Source organism: Protopterus annectens, chromosome 3.part1 (assembly GCF_019279795.1).
Source record: "Protopterus annectens isolate FY-2018-M chromosome 3.part1, PAN1.0, whole genome shotgun sequence".
NCBI lineage: Eukaryota > Metazoa > Chordata > Ceratodontiformes > Protopteridae > Protopterus > Protopterus annectens.
In genome coordinates, this window is record NC_056732.1 from 1,069,767,207 (window position 1) to 1,069,780,015 (window position 12,809).

At 36.5% G+C, this 12,809-nt stretch overlaps 1 protein-coding gene across 1 annotated transcript in view; it reads left to right on the plus strand.

Annotated features, from left to right (window-relative positions):
- The window catches only part of LOC122798353 (solute carrier family 22 member 13-like), a 714,590-nt gene that overhangs the window by 143,870 nt on the left and 557,911 nt on the right, over nucleotides 1–12,809 (plus strand). Inside the window, exon 4 of the mRNA XM_044067205.1 lies at nucleotides 11–179. Coding sequence (XP_043923140.1) covers nucleotides 11–179 — 169 coding nt within the window. The remainder of the gene's footprint in view (nucleotides 1–10; nucleotides 180–12,809) is intronic.

Consider the following 12,809-nt stretch of genomic DNA (forward strand, 5'->3'; position numbering starts at 1 on the left):
ATACTTTTAGTCACAGAGTGGTCTGGAGTTACTCAGAGAGCATGTGCTACAATTATTACCCACAGCTGCTATGCAATTGGGCTGATGATTCTGGCGGGAGTAGCTTATGCCATACGTAACTGGAGGATGTTGCAGCTTGCTATGTCTCTTCCCATGGTAATCCTTGTCTACTATATATGGTAAGGGCCAGTATTTTACTACTACTAATAATAATAATGGTGATGATGTTGATGCCTCTGAGATGTTTGCCATATGAATGTTCAGTTGTTTGTTTTGATATACTGCTGTTGCATATATTCACTTAAATCTCATAAACCATCTTGTAATGGTTTCAGAATAAGCCCCATTCTGCCACTGTGAGGTAATATTAGAAGCACTTTCTAAAGACCATAAGAAACAATAGTAGTAGATGGGCATTTATGTGGAAGACTCAAGGGAGAACAAGTCCTCCTCCCAATGCATATTAATAACACTTTAATCCAACTACTTAATATTAAATTACTAGTGCTACATAGTCAAATTACAATTACACATAAGCATTCCACTAGCTAGATTTGCATTTTTCTTAATTTCCCCAATTCTTCCCCCAAGACAATTATCTGCTTTCTATATTTTATCACTTTCTAAACTCTCTCATCTTTGTAGCATCTTTCTTGCTTATTTTTTCACTATTTTATTATAAAATGTGTAAGGAAAAAATGACCTGCTGAGTTGTTAGCTAACTGTGCTATACCAGTGCTCTACACATAGGAGGAAGTTGGTGCAGGACACCTAGACCTCAAACTTGGTCACAGATCCCTTCTTCATTACAGTCTTCAAAATCCATCAGCCAGTTTTATTTCTCACCATTAACTCTGACCTGCAATAGAAGAAGACTCTTCAATCAACTTTCACTAACTTTTAACAAAAAAACAATTGCCAGGAAATTGTAAACATGAGAACTCCAGCAGAAAGCTGAAAAATGTTGAAAAAAGTGCACTTTTTAACATTAGTTTAAACAAATGAGTATAACGTGTATATCATTTTGAGCTCAAAATTTCTATATACAGTCTATGGATCATCTCTGCTTAAACTATGAAACTGAGCTAGTATAATTCAGATCCAAAACAGGATATGTGAAACTGACTTTTGAGCTCACATTTTCTGTGTACTGTCTGTGGATCCCCTGTTTGTGAATTGTGACTCTGAGTTACTATAATGCAGATCCAAAACAGGATTTGCAAAAATGACTATGGAATGACATTTCCAAACAAGACTGTACAATGGCACTCAACAGTTAGAGAGTTCCTACAAAACAATTCTGACATTTTTGATACCAAAATTCCACAGTTAAAAAATTCTATGTACAAAGATTGGTCAAAATGGTAATGTCATACCATAATTCCACGTAGTTAAAAATTATAACCATGTAAAAACAGTTAGTCAAAATGGACATCATTCTAAAATGTTCTTTCCTACAAATGAACACAAGTTTGATAGAACTTGAAGGTCTTGATTCCAAAAGTCTTTCTCTCATTTTAAATTCTCTTTCTAATACCATGACGAGAATGGACCCCATTCCTAAGTCAAAGTATGATTAAAGTTCATGAAATTAGTATTGTTTCAGTCTTTGATGTTAGCCAGAAGTACTCTTCGCAGCACCTGCAATGTGCCCAGTAATCACTCCTTCTGCAGTTTGTACATATATCAGTAACATGTCTAAGTACAATTGTAAATTATTTTTTATAAGACTCATTGCTCCTACTGCTGCTGGAACTGCCTGGGTAGCCTTCTTCCACACTGGCCTAATTTCTGCCTGCAAATCCTGGTATTTTATGATTTTGTGTCTCTCTCTGTATGTAAGACACTGTAGTCACTGGATGTAGCGATTTCAATAGTTAATACTACTTTTGTCTTCTTCTCAAGGAGTATTTTATCTGGTTTTCTCGCATCTGTTTTTTGAACTGTTGGTAATGGGTGATCCCATGTGATATAAACTTCATCATTTTCTGTAATGCTTTGTGGGTTATGTTTCCAGTGTTTTTCAGCCACTTCAATACCATAATGTTTACACAATCCCCAATGCAACTGTCTTGCCACATTATTATGCCTTTCAGTATACAGTCCTTCTGCCATTAGTATATCACAAACAGCAACAAGATGTGCAACTATTTCCAGTTCTGTTTTACAGAACTTAGATTTGTCTGTTTCTCTCACATGTTCAATGGACTTTGTAAATCAACGTGTACGTAGTCCACTATCTTGGGCTGCCAATATTAACCTTTTGTTTTTTTGGTTTAAATTCGCCTCTCCATAACCATTCATGCATTCAATCCTGATCAACATGAGGTTGTTCCAAGAGTTTTTTATACTTACAGTTATATTTATGCATTTTCCACATTTCTTGCCTTCTCATGTAATCCTTCACCTTATATTCTTTCTTTTGTTTTTTGGCACATTCAGTTGCTGCCTGTTTTTTATCGACTTCTGGTAGGATTTCCATTCCCGCTTGACACTGATATGCTTCTGCTAAATTAAGCAGGGAAGACATCTTAAACTTATTCTCCTCATGCATAAAAACTTGTATAGGTAAGCACAACCAATCTGGACCACCACACTGTGCCACATTAACTAAAAAAACTTTATTTAAAATAAGATTAATTAAAATCAAAAAAAGTCTGTTAGAAAGGATTAGCACTTTCAGGCTCAAATGGCCTTTTTCAGCTCCACCATTCTGTCATCACAGTTTGCTTCTTAAATCATAAACCAAACAATCAACTCCGCAACCTACGACCCTTCAGTGCTGGTTTTAAAGGAAGCGTGCCATTAAGTCACGGAATGCAATCAGCTGGCAAATCAGCTATCCACCTTAATTCAGAGAGACCTCCCCATCGACTCTTTCTTTGTATCTGCAATACCATAAGCCAAAAATTGTGCCCAGGATTATTCTTCACGTGTTGGACAATCGGGCTATGCTTAGATCTGTGCAGCCTATGTAGTATTTTTAGTCAGCCTTCCATGTAGGTGACACACAGGGACACCAGTTTAGCATTTTAGCTTTGTTTTTTTGGGCTTTAGAGAGGGCTAGGGCGCTACACTCTGGGAGGATAGTTATTTCACCTTTGGGGAGGGGGGGTTCCTTCCTTTTTGGGAGGGGGGAGGGATTTTTGCACTGAACTGGGAGCCAGAATGTTGGTTGTGTCCAGTGGTTCAGTGTGTTTTCAGGACATTTGGGTGAGCATATCTAGCAGTTTCCACCCAGGTTTCTATCTTACTCTATTAAAGGCCTTGTGTTTGTGTTTTTTGTTTTTTTTGATTTTTTCTCTTTTTTGGGTTGGTTTTTTTTTTGTTTGATTTGAGTTTAGTAGTTTTAGTACTGATCAGAGATTTTTTTTTTTTTCCTTTTTATTTTGCTTGCTTTGCCTGTACCTCCTTCTGTTCTTGTTTGTAAAGTTTGTTTATGTTTTACCCTACGGTGGCCTGCCTTGGGGAATGGGGAATGGTTATTGGTTTTATTTTGATTTTGCACATGATTGCATTCTTGAAGGGTGCTTGAAGAGGCATTTTGCAAGTGATTCAGTGGTTTTTCCTGTGGCCGGGCCTTGAAAGAGGGGCCTAAAGATACCACTTCAGTCTTTTTTTGAGTGTTTGCTTTTTGAGAAGTCTCTTTGTGCAGGTCTTTGGCAGGGGGGTGGGGGCCAGTGAGTGTGATTAATGAGATTTTATCTCAGAGGGATGTACACCAAAGTGGGTGTGATTTTTTCCCCATTTTTTTTTTGATGATGAGGAGGTCTAGTATATTGTCTCCTCTTGTGGTGTGAATAGTTGTTAGTTCCATTTTTTTTTTCATGTTATTTATAAGAACCTTGAACCTTTGGGAGGGTTGGTTTGAGTTCCCAGTCCAGTCTATGTGGGGGTTTGAAGTCTCCAAAATGATGATGATGGAGAGAGAGAGACATTACTCAGTGTCTTCGGGAAGGCTGTGTGGGGTTCCTGAGTTTGAGAGGGTGGTCTGTAGCATGCTAGATGAAAGTCTTACATCACTCATGTGTTGTAGGATGCACTCTTTTAGTATCTTATTGGTTTTCCCTACATAAAAACATGTACATAGCAAACATTGAGCGAAGTAAACAACATCTTTGGTACGGCAGTCTGCATATAAAGCTGGTCAGTATATCTTCTTAGTTACTGGATGACAAAAACAGCCCTCCGTACTGATGTATCTGCATGTTTTACATTGTCTGCAGTGAAACGTAACAAACTAAGCTGATGTAAAAAAAGGAACCTTCTCAGTGCATATTTCTTTACACAATAACCGCTTGAGATTCAAGTTATTCTTAAAACTAAATGATGGTATTTCCCCAAAAATCTCCTTCAAATTTTCATCTGTTAATAGTATTTTCCAGGTATCTCTTATTATATTACAGATGTTCTTGATATTACTGTTGTACTTTAACGCTAATCTCGATGGAGCTTTCACCAGACCAGCTTCACTAGCCGGCCTATCAACAGTAGCCTGTCCTTGTTTACCATACAAGGGTTTACCAACAGAGTTCCTTAACTTCTCAGACTGGGTCATCATGAATTTCAACTCTGATATCTTATATCCCCGAGCTTTGAAGTGTGTATAAAACATACTGATTTCTTCCTGGAAAACAGAATCACTAGTGCAAAGCCTAGAGGTGTGTAAAAAACTTCACTATGTTTGGGTCTTGTGAGGTCAACAGATATGTATACAATCCCATGATTGCAGATCTATACATGTAATCAGTTTCAAGGAGGCCCATACCTCCTTCAGAATGGGGAATATATAATCTTGGTATGCACTGATTTTTATAAATCATTTGATGAGCATGAAGCATCCTTCTTGTTTTCCTGCCCAACCTATCCAATGCCTTTTGGGGCCAGTCAATCACTCCAAAACTAGAAGTCAGGACATTAAGAGCAAATTGGTTTATGGCTTGGACTTTGTTCGTAGATGTCAAAGGTCTTTTCAATATTAAAGTCTTCTAAAATATTCCTTACTAAGTTTTATTCACATTTGTTCATGTTTTATTGTTGCTCCTTCATCAGTTCCCAAATATATATACTCTCCCTCTTGCACCTGCTTGTTTTTGCCCCAAACTGATGTTTTCTTGGTGCTGCAGCTTTCCTGCTTTAAAGGTTGCTTTTGCACATTTATCAAGACCAAATGACATTCTTATATCATCTGAAAAATTATGCCTTCAGTTCCTCATCTGATGAACTAAACAGTTTTAAATCATCTACAAAAAAGAAGATCAGAAGTCTTTCCAATGTTGTTTTCTGGGAGCCAAATTGTAGCCACGACTTAATCTGTTAAGCAGACAGCTTAATGGGTTAAGGGCAAGACAAAAAAAGCAGTTATGACAGAGAGTCAGCCTGGAATATCCCCCTTAGAATGTTTATCCTGGAATAATAATTTGTCCTTTATCATGGCTTAACTGGAAAGTGGTTTGCCACTGTTTCATAGCTGCTGTAATGTAATCGATCAGTGTAGGGTATATCTTATATATTTCTAAGCACTCTTTTATCCATGAATGTGGGATACTGTCAAATGTTTTTTGTAGTCTATCCATGCCATACTTAGATTCTTTCTCTTTTTACAGTTCTCCATTATGACTTTATTTAACAACAAATGATCCTTTGTTCCATATGACTTTGATTTATTACCCCTTTGTTCTATTGCCATGATTGAGTTTCCTTCTAAATGACTATAAACTCCATCGGCATCAATTCCAGTGTATAGTTTATATGTCGTTGGAATGCAAGGTATTGGTCTATAGTTTTTAGGATAGCTTGCAGGTTTGCTCTTAAGCAGGAGCATTGTTTTTCCTGTTGTTAACCAGGCTAGTGTCTGTTCAGGGTGCACGTATAAATAGTTCTTACTCATGGCTAAATCTTCATACAAAGATGTTAATACTTTTAGTCAGAAGTTTGGTACTGCATCTTGGCCTGGGGTTTTCCAATTAGGAGCTTTTTTGAGTTTGTTTCAATTTCTCTGGCTGTTACTTCATCCCATTTCATATCCTGTACATTTGACCTTCTTATTTTTTCTTTTACTTCTTCTATCCATTTACGATCTTTGTTATGTTCCACAGGGTCTTCACAGATATTTCTCCAAAATGTATCTATTTCTTCTTTTTTTGGTGGTGTTTCAACTCCTTTTGCCTTTTTCCCTATTCTCTATAAAACTTTTTTGGTCATCAATAAATTTCTTATTTTGTAATTTTCCTTTATATTTCTGTACATATTTTCTTAGTTTTTCTGACTGTGCTGATATTTTTAGTTTACTTGCAATAGTACACAATCGATCCTGGTCTGTTATAATACTGTGTGTCGCTTTTATCACTTCTGTCTTTCTGAGTATTTTTGTTGATCTGTTCCCTCTTCTATACTCTTCTAACAGTGACACTTCTTGTTTTAATTGCTTTATACTTTTCTCTATTGGATACTTCCATGATGGCATTCAATTTCTCTCCTTCCTTTCCCGTACTACCCTGTGTTCTTGTGGTAAGACTTTATCTGTTATTAACTTAACTGCACAGTAATATATCCTATTTACTTCTGTTATATCGCATGAATCTTTATGGACAGTCCTAATTACTATGTTCATTTGTTTTATCAAACTTCTAACTTTTGGGGTTTTATTTACCTTTTGTAGTCTATTTCTTTCATTGATCTTAATATGTCTGTCCATCTCTATTAAATCAAGCAACTCTTCTCTTAGATCATGTTCTTGAGGGTACATTATTTGTTCTCCATTTCCTGTGATTTCCTGTGGACATTCTGTAGAAGGTTCTAGAGAATCTTCCTGTGCCATATTTTCTTCAGTTTTATCCTGTGTCATCCTTTGGTCTTTCATAGGGGAACTCAGTGGCCTATTACTCCACAACATTGACTGTTTCAGAGTTGGGTGGCCACGGTGGTGCAGCGGTTAGCATTGTCGCCTCACAGCAAGAGGTTCTCTGGTTCGATCCTCGACTGGGGTGCCTTCTGTGCGGAGTTTGCATGTCCTCCTAGTTACATCCCAAAGACATGCTATAGGTGGATTGGACACTCTAAATTGGCCCTAGGTGTGAATGCATGTATGTGACTTGACACCATAAAACTCCACTGCCTATCATGTGGACAGGTGACCCTAACCGGGAAAAGCCGAAAGAAGAAGAAGATTGACTGTTTCAGAGTTGCCACAGTTTCCTGTCCCTTCCCTTGCTGTCCAGCTCCAACTGAAGGCTTGTACTGGTTCCCTATGGAAGGTTACAAACTATCTTCATATGGCAACTTATCAGATGTTTCCTGCTCCACTGGTTTCTCCTTAGTTTAGGTGTCCATTGCTCTGTCCTGCTGTGATGTCATCTGAGATAAATTTTTTACACTAAATCCTTCACTTTGCAGGTAATCCATAACCTAATTTTCTAGGCCTTTAACTTCTCCATTACTAAGCCTCTTTTGTACTTTACCTCTTTGTTTTCTTATTTCTTGTACTGTAAAACTGTAAAATGTCTGGATGCCTTTGCCTATATTTATCTTCAAATATATTTGGTGCTGCTCTTTTGTATTGATTAGTTTTGCTTTCTCCTTTGTATAAATATTGCACCATATTAAATCTCTTTTTCTTTCCCATGTCCACATTCCTTCTTCAGATGTCTCCTGCTCCTCCTGTTTTGTCTTACTTTGGGAACTCAGTGTTCCATCATACTGTGATGTAACCTGTGTTAGACTTTCTACACTAAATCCTTCACTTCACAAGTATTCCATAACTTCAGCTTCTGTTTTTTTTTAACTTCTACTTCACTAATCTTCTGTTCTGTGTTCACTCTTTGTGATCTTATATTTTTATTGTGAAATGTTCCTTATCTGGATGCCTTTGACTGTATTTCTCTTTGAATATCTTTGGGGTTGCCTTTTTTTCTAATGATTAATTTGGCTTTCTCCTTTGCATAAATATTGCACCATATCAGATTTCACTTTCTTTCCAATATCCATATTTCATTTTTACATTCAGAAGTCTTTAGATTTTGTTCATTATATTTTTTTTCACTTACTCAGTCACTTCTTTTTCCAAGCAGACCAATGTTTCTTGGTCTAAATAGTGTTTTTCATGTATCTGTTGTATTAATGAACACAATTTTGCATTTGAAACTTCTGACAGTTTTTTCTTGTGGAAGTATTTTTCTTTCCTCTAATTTCTCTTTCAGTCTTTTCGCATATCTTCTGTCTGAAAAAACTTACAATTACACTCCATAAGGGGAGGGCTGTTGGCACATCCCTGGTTACTCATTTGTGGCTGTGAGAAAGTCTCAAGGTCCAAGTCCTTAAAAGGACTAATATGGTGTAGATCGATGAGACAGTCCTTACAATGACTGTGGTATATCTCAATGCCAGTCCTAAAAAGGACTATTGTATATCTCAGAGCCTGTCCTCAAAAGGACTATTGGAGCCAGACCATACCAGGACTTTGGGTCTCTCAGAACCAGTCCTCAAAAGGACTATTGGTGATACCAGTCCTCTCAGTGATAGTCCTCAGAAGGACTTTTGGGGAAATCAGTAGGTCCTAAAACGGACTAGCAGAGAAAAGTGGTAGCCCTAAAAAGGACTTTGGTACGTAGCGTACAGAACAAAACCAATCAGTTGTAGTCTTAATAAAGACTGTGGGTACAGATCAGCTGTTAACTGGCTTCCTTTGCAGTGGAAAGTGCTAAAGTCCGGTGTGTTTAGCTGTTTGGAGACAAACAACTAGTTAGCCTGTGTAGGAGTGCTGCTGAATTAAAAGAGACACTGGAGTTCGGATGTGTTCCAAAAAGTCTTTTTTTATTTACTTTCAGTCCTGCAAATAAAGACAAAGTAAGATGCTCTCCTAGCACTGTTTCAGAGTGGATTAATCTACAGTTGGAGAGTTGCATTTATACTGTAAAATGTGGGATGGGCTGGGAAAACACCAATCAAACAGAGGGGGAGTGCCAGGAGGCGTAGCCTTTATTGTACCAATCCCCATGTTGTAATTGGGTTTGTTTTAGTGTTTTGAGTTTGGTTTGTAATTGGGTTTCCCAAACAGGTGCAGTTGTGATGTAAGCATTACAGTAGGGAAACTCTTAGTAGCCATTTTAAGGAAACCATATTCCATGTGTTTAGCATGGTGGTTAAAGAACTGCGTCACTGTTTTATAGTTGTGTTAAAATTACTATCAGACAACACACTTTTTTCTTTGTACAAAGATACATCAGAGCCAAGACACTTTTCATTAAACAAAGTTCTCCCCATCATAAAATCATCTTGTTTTATAAAATCAGTGGTCAACAGTTTAGTGTATATAAAACATTTTATAGAACATTTTAAACATTTTATACACATCATCATGAAAGGCAATGAGGGGGTGGGGTGGGGAAGAAGGCTCGTGTGAGGTGGGTCCAAAACTCGGGTACTAGGACATTTTAGTTTGTACATTGTGTGTTGGAAGAGATCTCGAGTGTGCATTATCAGCTTCATCAGGGAGGTGTCTATAAATGAAAATAAAAATAAATATAAACCAATATGTATAAACTAACAAAGTGAGCAAAGTTAAAATATATGTAAAGTGGGTAAAAAGAGTTTGTCTAGGTTTGTTTTTCAAGGTGCAACTGCTGGTTATGAGTGGGGTAAACACCTATAAGTTCAATGTGTTCATAAGTACTGTTTTATCCTATGAATTGGGGAAACTGACTGACAGAAGAACACTAACTTAAAAGAGAGCGTGTCTAATAACTAAAAGTAAAAAATGTGTTTAAAAGTAGCCAAGTGAGTGAAATTAAAAAGTGTGTATGAAGCGGGCAAACAGAGTTGTAATTTCCAAAGTGCAACTACTGGCTGTGTGTAGGGTGGACACCTAATCCTTCATTGTAATCATTAGTACAGTTTAATCATGGGAACCAGGAAGCTAACTAACGGAAGAATGTTAACTAACATTAGTACAGTTTAATTGCAACACCAAGATGGTGGTATACTTAGCAACATGTTTATCATGCCTTGCTTACTATGTAGGTAAAACTATAAGGAAGTTAAGAGGAAATAATGATAATGGAAGAGAATAGAAACATTAGACAACAACAAGCAACAAGTTCCCAATACCTACATAAGATGCCTTGATTCAATTTCAAAGATTTTTTTTTTTGATAGGAGACCAGATCCCACACAATTAACACAAGGAAGGAGATATGAACAATTTACTGGAAGCGGGATTTAATTAATATATACTTAGACTTAATGCCAGTAATGTATTTCCATATAATGAGCATTAAAATTTTACAAATCAAAATAAAAAAAAAACTGTATATTATTATTTTGAAAAAGAATTTAACGAAGAAACTTATGTAGATTAATTTAATTAAAAAAAAAAAAAAAAAAAATAAAATACATAATAGTACATAAATATATAAATATATTATATATTTATTTTATATTTTATTTATTTTTTATTTTAGAATTAAAAAATTGAAAATAAAACCATATTATACTACATATACATACATATTAAGTCTTTTTTTTTTTTTTTTTTTTTTTTATATTATATTATATATATTTATATATATTTTTATTACATTTATTATATTATATTTTTTAATTTATTTTTTTTATTTATTTTAAGAATTAGGAAATTAGGATTAAGTATTTCAATTTTAAATTTAATTTAATTTTTTTTCTTTTTTTTTTTTTTTGAGGCGTTAAGTTGTTTTTTTTTTAACAAAAATAAATGTATTGATGGATGATAGAAAAAATTATAATTAATTAAAAACAATAATAGAAGTATGATTGTGATTGGATAGAGATAGGTTGAACTGTATAAAAATAGATTTTTTTTTTTTTTTACTCTGATGAAACCCTGGCTGGACTGGAAAGCGAGTGTGTAGTGTGTCATAACAAAATTTGGAGTAAACGGTGTTACCAGTTTTACGGACTACTTTTTTCCTTTTCATTAGTACAGTTTAAATATGGAAACCGGGAAGCTAAATAACAGACAAACGCTAACCTCAAAAAGAAAAATGTAAAAGATGACATAATGTGGCCGGGGAGTGGGACCCCTGGAACCACAATGTGAGACACACGGAGAGGGTCATAGCGGGGAAGGAGTTAAGGAGCTTAAAGAGAACAAGAAGAAGCTGGAAAATGTGGAAAAGGTGTAAGGCATCAGGTGCAGGGTGACATGGATTGAGGGCCTGGTGTTACACGTGGGGGGGCGCATCTAGGTTGGTGTGGCAATAAATGTCCTGCCTAGGGGAAAAGAACCAGCAGGTTCTGTTGGAGGTGAGAGTGAACCTCTGTAGTGGGAGAAAATTGCAGAGCTTGAAGAGTAAACTTGGAAGGTCAAAACTGAATGTACAGGATGGAGGTGAGATACCTGGGACTGACATAGGAATGGGGCTTCAACTGGATAATAGAGAGCTTAACAGCAAAGTGTCCTGGACCCAGTCCAGAGCCCGTGAAGAAAGAACAGAACATAGAATGCTTGTAAAGGGAATCTCAGGGAGGCCAGGTGGAGCTAAAACCTAGGGAAAGGCAATAATGATAATAATAATGGTAATAATGAAAGGTGGGTGAAGGCCCAAGTCTATTAACGAAGGTCAAGGTGGCCCATTGGAACCTGGAAGATTGCCAGGAAGATCATATACAGAGTGTAGACCCCCCCCCCGGGGGGGGGTTAAGGTGGAAAAAAGTGTAAGCATGATTAGAATAGTACTAAGAAACAGAACCGAGCAGAAGGTGAGAGAAAACATAAGCAGATAAATGTGTGAAAATGCATGTAGTGGAGGGGGTGTATATTACGTTATTAAAATTTTAAAAGTTCGAATGTCATATGGTCGAAGCCATATAATCAAATGTTTAAAAGTTTGAAAAACTGAAAAAAAATAAGAGAAAAAACCTACCTGACCATTTTAAGCAGGGGGGCAAGTTCCCCTGCACCCCCCACACACCCCACTCTTTAAATATACCAACTCTGAGATCGCACTTCAGTGCAGGAAAGGGAAATCTTCCCATTCCGCATTAAAAGGAGATCTCCGTTGAAACATTTGAACTTTTAAAAGTTCGATCATATGGTGCCAACCATATGATGTTCGAACTTTTAAAAGTTCAATAACATAATATATACCCAGCGCAGGGGGGTGTACATACAATAAGAAACACAAAAAACATGTAGAGGTTAGGCACAAATATGATCAGGCAGGTATAAAAAGTAGTACAGTTGAAACTTGGAAAAAACTGCACAAAACATAAATGCACATTAAAGCAGATAAATGTGTCAAAATAAATGTAGCGGAGGTGGGTGAACATATAATAAAAAACACAAAATGCATATAGAAGTCAAGTACAAATGTTTGATCAGGCAGGTATAAAATGTAGTACAGTTTTAACTTGTATAAAACTTACATTCCCTGGATTGTTGTCAAGAAAATTAAACAGTGTTGTAAACTTTGAGAAAAAGAAACAGAAGCCAGAATACCTTGATTATAGTCCTGAGGGTGATTCATCCATAGTATGAGTGGTTTAAAGTCCTTAGGTAACAACATGCATATCTTCTGTCTGGAAATTCTGAGCTTGTTGCTAACAATACATAATTTCTTTCTTATCCTCAGTAGTCCACTCTATCTTCTGTATGGCTCTTTTTTGGCCTATCATTTTTGTGATTTTTGTGGACTGCTATTTCCTTCTACAACAGGGGGGCCATCCACTCCCTGGGTGTAGCCTAGCCCCATTTTAGGATAGTTTCTGTGTCTTGAGGATTCTACACTGTCATTTTGTTCCAGTCCTAGTACCAGTGCACCTATGAGGATTGGGCA